This window comes from Micromys minutus, assembly GCF_963924665.1.
Source record: "Micromys minutus genome assembly, chromosome: 11".
NCBI lineage: Eukaryota > Metazoa > Chordata > Mammalia > Rodentia > Muridae > Micromys > Micromys minutus.
The window spans coordinates 58,939,481-58,952,736 of record NC_137980.1 but is presented as its reverse complement, the minus strand read 5'-3'; the positions used below and the strand labels follow the sequence as shown (position 1 = coordinate 58,952,736).

Below are 13,256 nucleotides of genomic sequence, written 5' to 3'. Positions count from 1 at the left end.
AGTAACCATGTCTCAGAAATATCAGTCGGGAAGATAGACATCAGCTTCCTACCCTCACAAACCACACACAAATACACACCACACACACACACACACACACACACACCATCAACATACACACACACCAACATACACACACACACACACCATCAACACACACACACACCACACACCACACACACCAACACACACATCACACACACATACATACCACACACATACACACACACACACGCCATACCATACATATACACATACCATCACCACCACACACAAACACCACACACACACACCATTACAACACACACCATCAACACACACACACAACCATCACCACCACACACACACACCACATACACACACATACCACATACACACACACACACATCACACACCACACACACCATCAACACACACATATCACACACACATACACACACACACCACACACACATACACACACCATACCATGCATATACACATACCATCACCACCACACACAAACACCACACACACACACACTATCACAACACACACCATCACCATAGATATACACACACACCACACACACATCATCAACACATACACACACACCATACATACACATACATACACACACACCATCACCACCATATACATACACACACCATCACCCCTACAAACACAGCATCACCACACACATACAGACCATCACCACACACACACACACACACACACACACACACACACACACTAATTATAGTAATTTTTAAAATGTTGTCTACATATTTCTATTGGGAAAATATACAAGGCTAGAGATGACTTGAACACCATTGTTTACTGGCCTGGCTAGCATTTCTAGAACCTTCTCTAAAACAGCAGAAAGCTTGCCTATTCTTTTCAAATGTACATGGGACAGTAGCCATGACAGACCATGCGCACGGCTGGAAAACAAGTGAGAAGAAATTCACAGCTAGGTTAGCAGTCTATTTCCCTGACTAGTAAAGAGTCAACTAGATCGTCCTGTCTGTGCTTCAGAGGAATTTAGAGGGTATGTCTTTCCATTAGTGAAACATATTTACAGCAATTTCTGCCACATGAGGAGATTTATTGTTTAATATGGTCTAAACCCTCCACAGGGAAAAGCCTGATCTAATCAGCCACTCTGGACACTTGCTCTTTTGGTTCTGTTCTGGAAGCTGCTCCTTGCTTATGGCAAACACTTGTAAAACAAAGCTTTTGGTATTGATTGGAAACTTCACCGTGCCTCCGCCTCCCGAGAACGGGACACCCCGCCGCCTTTGGCACTCATTCATTAGAATAGTCTAGAATGTCTTGTTTTAGACCACTGCTGTAGGACTGTCTGAGGCAGAGGAGGTGACCGTCACTCTGCTCACAATGTCCCCAGTCCTTTGTAGAGGTCTCCATGAATACCTGGAAGTCCTTATAATATCCTTTGCCCTCATCCTGGATATAAGGTGTGTGTTTCCCCTCTGCCCCCCGACTGCTGCCTCAGATACTTTTGTCTGGTAGTTTGGGCTGTAGGTTCTCCCAGCAAGGGTTTCTTAATGAGTGTTCCCACTGTCTTTACCACACGTGACACTAAGGACGTATTTGACAACCCACCTATTGAATCTCATGGCTCTGCTATCAGTCTGAGATCTGTCTCCGATGTCCCGGTCTTCAAAGCCTCGTTACCTCAGGACACCAGTGCTCCATTTATTACTGCCTCTCTCCTCTAGGCCTCACCACGAGGCTGCTGTCAACAAGTTCCCTACATCTCTCCTGACTCAGGCTCATGGGCACTGCTCTCCTCTGATCCTGCAGCTTGCTGACGGCTTCCACAGTGTTCTGTCTCCTGCTGACTTTGTTTTCCAGTTTCTTTTCCACACAAGCTGGCCTCCCTTCATCTATTCCTGTTATTTTGGGCTTTGTGTTATTAATAACCTTCCCTGCCTCCGTGGCGCATTGTAAGTTTTAAAAATTAATAGACCAAAGAAAACACAAATTCCTCCTCATCTGATACAGACGGTTCATTTGTCTGTGTGTTTGCCTTGGATGTTCCCTTTTCTTTGCATGCCTGAAGCCTACATAACAATGCTGCTCATGGTTGGACTGTGAATATACATCTATGTGTATGCGTATATGTGATTTAGAATGCATGTGTGCGTGCACAGGTCCAGAAGGAAACTATTCATTGTCTTATCACAGCTTCCTGAGGATCACTGCTGCACAACTGTGCAAACATATGAATATATGCAGTGACACATGTACACACAGATATGCACGCATGCAATCACATGCACAGGGTTGCTTGCATGTGTGCACTAGTACATACAATGTGTTCACAGACATGCTCATAGAGACATGTATGTACAGAGACAGACATGTTATATACAGGCATTAATATACACATGTGTACCTGTGTGTCCACATGTGCACACACATGTACCTATACACATTGAGATGTGGTAGACTGTTCCTTTAGTCAGTGTCAAACATCACTTGTTCCTTGTCCAGACTTTTACCATTCCCCCCAGTGATGTGGGTTTCTTCTTTGCTTCTGGACTTTCTGTGATTAGCTACACAGATGGAGTAATACGCCAGTTACTTAATATTTGCTGAAAAAGGAAATAGCTGGGCCAGGACTGGGAATGCAGGTGTCACGAATTCATGCCATTCCAAGACCCTTGTCTGCCACAGACAAGGAAGGTAAGGCAGGAAGATTCACATGACGTCTCTGAGCATGGGGGCAGATCCAGGGCTGAGATGCTGTCAGGGGACAACCTTGCTCTGAGACGCTGAAGACAAGGAGCCAAAGATGCCAGGTCTTGGCCCCCCATGCTGAGAGCCAAGCACAGAGGCTGAGGGAAGTGGAGGTGATCGGACTCCTTGGACTGGGGATGGGATGGGCCAGGACAGAAGCAAAAAGGGACTGAAAGAGACAGAAGGGTTGAAGTGAGGGCACTGGTCTGTGTAAGAGACACCATCAGAAACCCTGGGAAGAGTCCAGAAGACATGGCAGCACATGCAAAGGCCAGGGGTAGCCATAGCAGACTATGCTGTGCTCTACAATGGACAGGTCTGGATTCCACCCTTGGAATGACAAGGACCCCTTAGAAATGAAAGTTGTGCCCAGGTTTGTGCCTTAGTGGGGTAAAGATGAGCAGGGACATGCAGTGAATGACCAGGTGGTCATCTGCTGCCTTGGGTGAAGGGTGAGAACACCAGCATAGTATCCTAGCTGAGTCTTGGTGAGGTCCAAAGGAAGGAGGAGTCTGGGCTTTGAGGAGGCCCAAGAATCCTGGAGAGTTTTAAGAGAGAAGGAGGTAGGGTGAGCCATGGGCGGCAGCTCCCAGCAGTGATCAGACACCTCACACAGGCTGAGGAACAAGCAGAAGTTTATATGAACCTGGAAATGCTACAAAGAAAGGGCTTGAGGAGGAACGCCACCCTCCTCCCTTCCGACTCCTGCCACTTCAGGGTCTTCCTGTGGGTTTCCATCTCTGCCCCTCCAGCACACAGCCAGGGAAGGACAGGGCGGTTTGAAGTGACAGAGGGAAGGTCCTGGCAAGAGAGAAGGGCAGACACAGCCTGACTGCAGTCTAGGAGACCGTGGCCCAGCCTCCTCGCACACTGAGCTCAGGCTTCCCCAAAGTGAAAGAAGCTGAGGTCTCCACACCCCAGCTTTTGTTGTGGGGAAACAGGGCAGAACCTTGAGTTCTCTGGTCTCTGGGGCAGGGACAGGGCTGTACTCACACAGGGCTCTGGCTTGTCCATAGGGGGCCCCTCACTCCTGCCACTCACTTTCTGTCCTGCACACCCCTGAGCCCCTGTGCCTGCTATGTCTGCTTCCACCTGCCTCCAGCTCCATCATCTACGTGAGGACAATGCTGATGCACCCACCTGTGTTTACCTGTGCTCGCTCACCTGCGCTTGTGTTCACAGAGCTCACCTGAATTTATCTGTACTCACACCCTACCTGTGTTCATTGTACCCTAGCCCATGCTTGCACCTAGAAACACCTCCTCAGGCAGATTTGCACATGGGAAGCTTGCTCAGCACATCCTGAGAACGGGAAGAGGTCATCTGGTGCTGCACCCTGTCTTCCTACTATCAAGACTACGACCTGCCCTCAGAACCTCCGGAGTGCTGTCGCAGACCTCGGGCGCTCTCACCTGCCAGGTGTTCACTGCAATGCATACCTGAGGTCCAGTCTCTGTAAGCACCCTCTCCCATTGGAAGGCTCCTCTAAGATCCGTGAGCACCCACACTCCTGCAGCTCAAGCTCCTCACACTTGCAGGACAACCAACTGCACACACACCAGCTCCACCCCACTCTCAAGGGCAGCACCATCTCCCACTCTCTCACTGTTGGGCCCATGCAGTTCCCTCCCCTCCAGCTTCCCCTCCTTCTATCCCTGGTTCTTGCTGGCACAATGACAGAAATTCACCTGTTCACTCCAGGGGTTCCGGGGTCTGCACCTCCTGAAGTCTGGGGTTGCTTATGTGGCTGATAGCCACAGGCTCACCTGAGAGGAAAGGGGACATTCCAGGACTGGGGATGTAGCAGCTTCGGCTTCTTGTTCTCTGGCCTGTCTGTCAGAGGAAGGCTGGGTCCTCTTGGAATGAGCACGAGGCTCAACCCTGGGCTGAAGGCTAAGCACTCAAGAGCCCCAAGCAAGGACCTTGTGTGGGTTCAGCAGCCAGAGTAGGGACTTTGCAACTTCTAAATGAGGTGTTCATTAAGACATCTTTGGTGTAAAGGGGTTGATAAAGAGGAAACATGCACATGCACACACACACACACACACACTTCCACACACATACCCATGTGTGTGCATGGAACCAGCCACTGTCCACTACTAGAATCCCTTCTAAGAGCAGGACATGATACCTTTGTCCTCAGGGTGAAGGATATGTCCCCAGTCTCCAGGAAGTAGAGCCTCATTGTGTAATGCAGGATCTATAGATCTGGGTCTGCTTAGCCTGGCTGTCTCTGCCATGAAGGGCATCGGGGGACGGGCATTTTCGTGGAGGAAGGAATTTAGCTTCAGAACGTGTGCTGGGGAAGGAGACATGAGATGGGGCCCAGCCTCTCCAATAAGAATGAGGCCGGGAGGGGTGGGTTTCACTCACTCCGTATGGCTGACTCGCAGGCCTGGCTCACCAGCTGGAAGATGGTGGCAAGGGACTGTGGCTCTCCCTAGGAGGAGGACATGATTTGGGGACTCATGACAGGTGCCACAAGGGAGTCCCAATCTCCAGATTATAGGCCTCACCCACCTTCTCTCCTCGTTCACCTTTGGACCCTGGTAGACCCTGTAGCAGGAGGTAAAGGGGAAAGCTGTTAGCATAGAGACAGGAGCTGCAGGAATGGCAACATGTGGCGGACTTAACTCCTCTGGGCTGATGTGGTGCCAAAGCCCCAGACATGTGTGCCCTCAGCGCCAGCCCAGGATGAGCAAGTGAAGCTGGATGCCCACAGCAGAGACAGTCCCAAGGGGAGCTGGGAATGATCTACAAAGCTGTGCATTTTGTGCTGGGAAATATGGGCAGAGCTCCCAAACAGCTGAAACACTGTCTAGAGAACAGATCCTTCCTTGGCCCAGAGGCAGGCTGAGCCAAGAAAGCCACATCATCCTGATTCTCCCTCCGATATGCCCACACTAGAAGGCCCACTTCAGGGGCTCTAAGCTGCTGAAGCTCCACTCCTCTTGACTAAAGATTAAGGTGACTTCCAGGGAGCTGGATCCGCATGAGTCAGCTGCTGCCTCCTTCCAAATCTGTGCCCCAGGGAAGCCGCAGGAAGCTCTGAACAGGCAGATCTTCAACCTGAGCCTGTACAGGTTGCTTGACTGCTTTGCTGGAGGTGTGTGTGACAGGGTACTTACTGTAGGACCCACAGCTCCTGGGGGTCCTTGCTCCCCATTGATGCCCCTGGCCCCTGCCAAGCCCTGGAACCCCTGCAAAAATGCAGATATCAGAGTTTGAGCCCCCAAGGAGTCTATTTCCCTGTCCTGGCTTGATATCTGTAGCTCCATTGCCCAGGAAAGTTAATTCTAGCTGCTTGCAGGCCTTGCCCTCCTCCCTAACATGCTCCAAGTCCTGTTCCCAAACCAGTGTCTATAGAAGACCATTAATCTTCATCCAGCACCCACAGCAACCCTTCCAGACCCTCCCCAGCACCCGGGACAACGTCCTATCTATCTGTGCTCAGTACTCAGGACAAGCATTACACCCCTTAGTCCAGGGTAGACTATCCGCCCCTCACCCCGCACTGAAATGCTCCCTGCTAGGCTCTGGGTACTCTGGCAGAAACAGTGGAATTCACCCAGACCCAGAGTGTTGTCCTTGAAGCATATCCTGACGACTCTCAGCTGCTGGCCTGAGGCACCCTCTCAAAAGTTCACTGGTTACAGAGCTCACAGTGAAGACCCTCTGGGATAGAGGGAAAAGTCTTTGCAAGGTGAGCAAACCCCAGGCTTCCTGCAGGTCATAGGCTGCTTTTGATGCCCCAGCTGCCAGAGAGTCTAGACACCTAAGAGGCCCAGTTGGGAGCCCTGGCACCCCTTCACTGTAGAGTTAGGGTGCCGATATGATTGGGCCTGCACAAAGACTCCTTTCCATAGGAACCTGTTCCAGGAGCAAGGGTCTTTTCTGGGACAAAGTAGGTATGTTCCAGTGCACAGACAGCAGATGCCCAGCAGAGCCCTGAGGAGGGCTGCAGTGGTAACAGTTCCCTCCTCTGCAGTGGTCTGGCAGGAGATGATCAGTGCCTTCCTCCCAAACTATCTTCCCAGTTCCAGGGAGCTTTGGGGATTCTGGTCAGAGCCTACCCTGGGGCCAGGTGGTCCAGGTAGGCCGGCAGGTCCCTCCAGTCCTCTCATTCCCTAATGAGCAGAGGAGGGGGAAATTGAAATAGGGGTTTATGTCAGCCCACAGTGAGCACCCCAACATCCCCTGACAGACTCTCCTCTTTGGCATTCTCTTCTACAAACTTGATGCCTTTTGGATCCAGGCCAGTACTATCCCAAGAAGGTAACCTACTCTGGTTAGGTGAGATGTACAGCTACTTGCCCCAGCTCTGATTAGAGTAGCTGCCCCCCTTCAACCCACCTGGGGGTGACAGAATTTACCCTCAGTATGAGCTGAGATAGCTCTCTTCCTAGCCAGGCCTTGGGGAGTAAGATGGAGTCTCAGGTAGAGAAGGAAGCCTCTCCAATTCCTCGTTCCCTGTAGTTTCTGTCTCCAAGACTCTACCTGGGCCCGCTCTTTCCCACTCACCACCCACTGGGCCTGGAGCCAATACCTTTGGTCCCTGTAGACCAGTTTTCCCAGGGATGCCTTGTTGGCCAGAAAGGCCCTGTGAGGAAACAGAGATAGTCCACCAGGTAGAGCCAATGTCATAGGCAAAGGAGGGTCCTGCCTATGTCCTTGCCCTGCCATGGCCACATTACCTGCAAGCCTGGGAGTCCGTGATCCCCCTTCTCTCCTTTAGCTCCTGGTGGCCCCTGGAAGGGAAGATGAACTGAGAGGCAGGGAAGAAAGGCAAGAGAGAAGAAGATATGTGCAGAGCAGCACCTACCATGGGTCCCTGGACTGCACGGCCCTGGGTCCCTGGTGACCCCTGCTGACCTCCGGGCCCTTCGGGTCCTGTTTGTCCAGGTGGGCCCGGCTCTCCCTGAAGACACAAGGAGGGATTGAGAAGGCACACCCTCTGCCCCTTCCTAGTCAACCCTGCCCTCGGCACTCTGACTGACACCTTATGCCTACCCTGAGTGGATCCTGATGGGACCTTATCTGTAGGGAATAATCAGCCCCTGGTCACAAATCCAGAGCCATAAACAAGCCAAAATGGATCCAGGCTTTGGAGCTAATTTCTCTACCCAATTCCAGTTCTCCCATTCTTCTCTGGTTCCAAAGGGGCTTAGAGAGGAAATGTGCACAGAAATCACCAAGAGGAATTTAGTGGGCTGATACATGGGGAGGAAAGCTGTATCTCCTTAACCTCTGAAACCCCAAACACCAACCTCGGTTCTCACAAGGTCTAAGGGATGGGTAACACCAGATGTTTAAACTGAGATTAGGGGAAACACTTCCAAGCTTTTTTTTTTTTTTTAATTAAGTAAATCAATGCTCCAAACATCATACTGCAGACTGCTCAGACTTATTAATGCACAGCTATAAATAAAATACTAGCATGCAGAACACCACCACATACTAAACAGTGATGAGGCCCATCAGGCTGGCGCACTAATGATGCGAGGGTACTGAGCACGTGGGGAACCAGCAAGATTAATAGCAAGTAGCTTCAGGAAGAAAATTGCCTGATCGTGTCCATAATCACTGAACAAATGGTACGTTTATTTAATGTCTGTCTGATTTGTTTTCCCAAATTTCAAATGAACTAAGATTAAAGGGGTTTTGTTGCCACATGAAGATGAGTGTCTGGTTAGGTGCCGGAATCAGCTAACGAAGAAATAAGAAAGCTGGATGCAAGAACACCCCTCAGTACCACTTCTTTCTGAACACAGCTATAACCTGAACTTGATCCCAATACAAACAACTGTATTTCCCAGTCTAAACGGGCAAGTGAGTTCTACAGCCCAAAGTGAATAAGCAAGGAGAACCAGACTGGGCTGCCGAGATTGCTCAGTGGGTTAACGGTATTTACTACACTAGCCTGGTGACTTAGGTTCAATCCCTGGACCTCACATAAAGGTGGGCAGAGAGAATAGAGCAGTCCTCTGTCGTGCACGTGCGTACACTCAACCTGCTGTGGGTTGGATCTGCAGTCATGATGGTTGGAACTGCCCAGTGGACAGGCACAGTTTGGCCAGGGTGGGCACATAGTCCGGCATACAAGCCAGTGGGGAGAGTTAAGTGTGTTTGGAGGCATGGCTGGATGAAGGTGGTGCTGACTGCTGCAGGGGATGGACTGGGGCTGGGTTCTCAGGGTTAGAGATGGCTTTTCCACCTCACGTCAGTGATCTGAGGATGAACTAACACGTGCAGGCCTGAAAGGCCCAGAGAAGCCAGAGGATGCCCACTTTATACTCTCAGACCAGGGGGAGCCTTTTACATTTCAATTGTTTTTTAACTTGCTTGTTTGGTGTTTGTGGACATGTGTGGAGGCCAGAGGACGACTTGAGTGTCAGGTCTGTCCTTTGATCGCTTGGGTCCTGACACACTCCTGTGGTCAGGCCTGGTGGCAAGCAACGTCACCTGCTGCTGTCTTTCCACCTGGGGAGGTCTTTTAGAATACCCTACAAAACTCACAACCCAGATGTAGACTAGACAAAAACTACCTTTAAAATCCACATGGAAACCTGTCACAAACAAGGGCCAGAGGCACACAACTAATAGCAAGGGAGTCACACGTCACTTCAGCAACACAGCTAACCCCCAACTAATACATCCCACAGTAGGGAGCTGGAGGACACATTTCTGACAAGAAAATTTTGGAAGCTTCTGAAAGGTACCCAAGACAGTATAGTAAATCCCAGGCTAGTACAGGCAGCGCAGTGAGACCCTCTCCCAAACAAGCCAACCAAAGAAAAATGAAAAACCACAGTTAGGTCCATTTCCCCCACCAGTTATCCAGGAGTGGGCCGGAGCTCAGCTGGCTCACCCTGGGAGAGCCGGTGCACATTGTTCAGCTTCCAAAGGAGACATCTGGTAATGTCCACATAAGGACACAGGACCCCATCCCTGAGGGTGCTGGAACTCTTCAGAAAGTGTTCAGACGGGAACACTGCAGTGTCTTTAGAGGGGCTGAGCACTCAATTGTGCTCATGGAAGGCTGACGATTATACGCATGCCCATATTACAAAGACCTCAGCCAGCTCTGCCCAGAGACGCACAGTCCTTCCCAAGAGGCACTGTGCCAGGGTTAGGGTAGGACAGGGTGTAGGGGTGCAGTTTTACAAACCCTCTAGAGGGTTAAGAGGGAGGTGAAGGCCGAGGCCCAGGAGGGAACGTACCAGAAGCTGCCACTGCTTGCACATTCTGTACTCTGTGTGCATGGCATTGTGGTGTGCCAATCTAGAACCAGGCAAGGGTGGCACCTTGCAGGCCACCGTGGGAATGGCACCGCTACCAAAGTACACTGCCTTCAGCTTCGCATGCCTCAGACTGAGACCCTCATCCCAACACACCCTCAGACCTCATGGAGCCAGACCCTGCTCTAGGTAATGAGTTCAGTCCCACTCTCGGCCAGAAGCAAATCATCCCGCAGCAGACTGGCATTCGGCTGTTTTATCTGTCAGACTGCCGTGGAAAATGGCGTCCTTTCCCCGTCAGATGGTATTTGCTAAGACCAGCACAGTCTCTGATAGAAGTCAGAGTGGAGCAAACACAAACGTGACTTTCCCAGAGTCTGCCTGATTTTGTCTGTGCGACACACACCCTGAACCCGTGGTTATCTCGGCTGCTTTAATACTCAGCAGTGTCCCCCAGATTCAGGAGGGGCAAGGTGCTATCTATATTTCTCTCTGAGTAACCCCGTATAGACTCATTTTACTCAAGATTAACTTTAATGAGTCATTTTGGGGAATTTTGTGCCACCACAGTACAGATATTAACTTTACATCTCAAAAAAAAAAAAAAAAGTCATTTGTACCCTGACATACCCACAGACTTCTACAAAGTCAGACCCTCTCTCCAACATGCCCATAGATCCCATAGATGGCACAAACTCAGAGGCTAATCATGTCTGAAGACACTCTGAAACTCGGTCTCCAGTGTGTTGTGGATGGAGGAATTAGTGAGTGTCTACAAAAGGGATTGAACAGTGAATTGAGGAGTTGGACAGCCTGGACACACCCACTGGCCCTCCCAAGCCTCAGTTTCCCCACTTGCGCCATGTGGTGATCCTGCCTATGCGAGTGGGTGAAGAGCAAATATCCACTAAACGCTAGCAGGCAATAGGGGAGCACAAAACGACCCCTGGTTTCCCTGTGATGACAGATCCCTGCTTTTCTACAGCAGGGAGCCCTTCTCTGTGCTCTGAATGTGCAGGGTCCTTCCACTGCAGGCCAGATCAGGCGCGTGGTTCCTGTACGCCACAAAACCCACCTTGGGCCCTGGGTGTCCCTGCTGTCCTGGTGTGCCATTCTTTCCAGGGAGACCCTGTAAAAATATAGACGGGACTGAGTACCAGCTCCACCGTAACCCTGGAACCCTCAGTCACATTCAAGCTCCCTCTGATCATCAGCGCCTCCAGCTGTAAACTCCGATCAGTGTTGCTGGGAGGAAACTGATTCTCTAAGGCTGAAGATGTCCTTACTGCCCTCTTTTTCATGGCTGGGCATCCAGTGGAGTAAAGCAGATCTGAGGCCACACCCTGGGCCTAAATACAATGATGCCTGTGGACCACCATCTTGACACATGTCCTGTGACCACTGACTCCGGAAGCATTGCCACCCTGCTGCAAAACTGGCCCAAGAGCCTTGGGCTTGCAGAGAGAGGGGGCAAGAAGAGGTATGAACATCCTCTAAGGATGCCATGACCTGCCCAAGGTTTATGGTGCTGGCCAACTCCTTTCCAGTAGCTCTTCATAGCTGCCTGCCACATGATAGTTCACCAGCCACCTCCAGTCCAGTCCTAGAGACAAGCTGGATGTGTTCTGTCAGGAGCATTGGGGAAACTCTTGATTTCCTGGCAGAGAAAGGCCGACATCTGCCCACAGATGGAGGGTACATGTAAGAGAAAAAAATCTCAGCCACTATGCAGAGGGGCTGGCTACACTGGGATGGTGGGCCAGATACCCATGGAGGAAACCTAAGGAGGCCTGTTCTCTGTATAACATGCCTGCAGAGGGCTGCTGGGGGGTCTGGTTTCCTGGAGGCTGAGGTGAGGGGCATAGATAGGCCACTCCGAACTCGCTGGTGCCCCCCAGAGGAGAAGATGTCGGACTCACCGGAGGGCCTTGAGGCCCCGGTGGCCCAGGGGTCTCAGATGAGTGGGCACAGACTGAAGGGAAGGCCGGGCACGTCTCTCCATCCCTCTGGAAGAAAAGAAATAATTTGCTTAGTGAACCACTCACTGGATCTCATTTAAGACTCAGCATGTTCATAGGACACCTGACTCCAGAAGACCTCTAGAGTCATCACCATAGGTAGGGGAGGTCAGAGTGAGGGCTGCCCAGTCCTGTGTATGCAGCAGGCTCGGGTGCTCTTCCTAGACACCCACACAAACCCCAGGGCATGATGGTATCTCCTTTTTTCCTCACTCTCCTCCTAGGCTTCTAGCATATCCAAGCTCAGTATGGGTTCCCAGGGGACTAGTGAGGAAAGCTCCCAAGTCCACAAAAGGCCTAGGATGGTCCCACAGCTTCCCTGAATGAGCCTCCACTTGGGCCTATAGAGAAGAACCCATAGAGAAAGGCCTATAGAGAAGGACCTATAGATAAGAACCTATAGATAAAGGCCTATAGAGAAGCACCTATAGAGAAGGGCCCATAGAAAAGGGCCTATAGATAAGAGCCTATAGATAAAGGCCTATAAAGAAAGGCCTATAGAGAAGTGCCTATAGAGAAGCACCTATAGAGAAGGACCTATAGAGAAGCTTCTCTCTCGGGCTGACCAGGGACTTCTGACACATATGTGTCACTGACAGAAATCGGATGTTCCAGTCCATGGTAGCTACAGTAGCTGCAGATGAAGTTTCTTGGCCTTCCCCACAATGCCTTTTCTATTCAGACCCCTGGATACCTCAGTCAGAAAGTACCTTCATCTCTCTCAGCACAGTGGATCTAGACAGGCTATCTTCCCCAGCCTCTGTATCACAGAGCCTTAGTGGCACTCTCTCGGGGCCAAGAGACAGTGTCTAAGGCCTTTTTGCCACCTACCAATGCAGGAAGCTCGCAGCACCTGTCCTTGTCTGCCCAGGTATCACTACACACGATTTGCAACATCTGGAGCTGGAACTGTGAAGCAGGGGAGGGTCAGGCCCCACAGGCAGAGCCCACCCATCCCGTGAGACAAGGCCCCGACTCACTGTGGCTGAGCTGCTCCGTGGTCCTCTGCCCTTGGCTAGCCTCCCTAGTGTGATGAAACCAGCTATGGGTGGGTTGCCAACATCCCCAATGGGCCGCTCAGCCACCTTCCGACAGTCCACGTAAAGTCTGACCTTAGAGTGGCCTACAGCTATATGTACCTGAAGAAACCATAGTAAGTCTCCCATCCCCAGATCACATCAAGACAGATTAAAGGGCCAACGCATAGGTGTGGGGTCAACTCCTTTCTCTAATCTAGAACCTACTGGGGCCTTAG

General features: G+C 51.0%; 1 protein-coding gene across 1 annotated transcript in view; it reads right to left on the bottom strand.

Annotated features, from left to right (window-relative positions):
* Positions 1 to 3,459: 3,459 nt before the first annotated feature.
* The window catches only part of COL20A1 (collagen type XX alpha 1 chain), a gene marked incomplete at its 5' end in the record, with an annotated part of 30,965 nt that continues 21,168 nt past the window's right edge, over positions 3,460 to 13,256 (bottom strand). The window contains 14 exons of the mRNA XM_080925590.1: positions 3,460 to 3,546; positions 4,434 to 4,511; positions 4,877 to 5,044; positions 5,119 to 5,185; positions 5,266 to 5,301; positions 5,874 to 5,945; positions 6,819 to 6,872; positions 7,292 to 7,345; positions 7,440 to 7,493; positions 7,568 to 7,663; positions 11,059 to 11,112; positions 11,903 to 11,989; positions 12,833 to 12,910; positions 12,982 to 13,140. Coding sequence (XP_080781716.1) covers positions 4,438 to 4,511; positions 4,877 to 5,044; positions 5,119 to 5,185; positions 5,266 to 5,301; positions 5,874 to 5,945; positions 6,819 to 6,872; positions 7,292 to 7,345; positions 7,440 to 7,493; positions 7,568 to 7,663; positions 11,059 to 11,112; positions 11,903 to 11,989; positions 12,833 to 12,910; positions 12,982 to 13,140 — 1,053 coding nt within the window. The 3' untranslated portion in view covers positions 3,460 to 3,546; positions 4,434 to 4,437. The remainder of the gene's footprint in view (positions 3,547 to 4,433; positions 4,512 to 4,876; positions 5,045 to 5,118; positions 5,186 to 5,265; positions 5,302 to 5,873; positions 5,946 to 6,818; positions 6,873 to 7,291; positions 7,346 to 7,439; positions 7,494 to 7,567; positions 7,664 to 11,058; positions 11,113 to 11,902; positions 11,990 to 12,832; positions 12,911 to 12,981; positions 13,141 to 13,256) is intronic.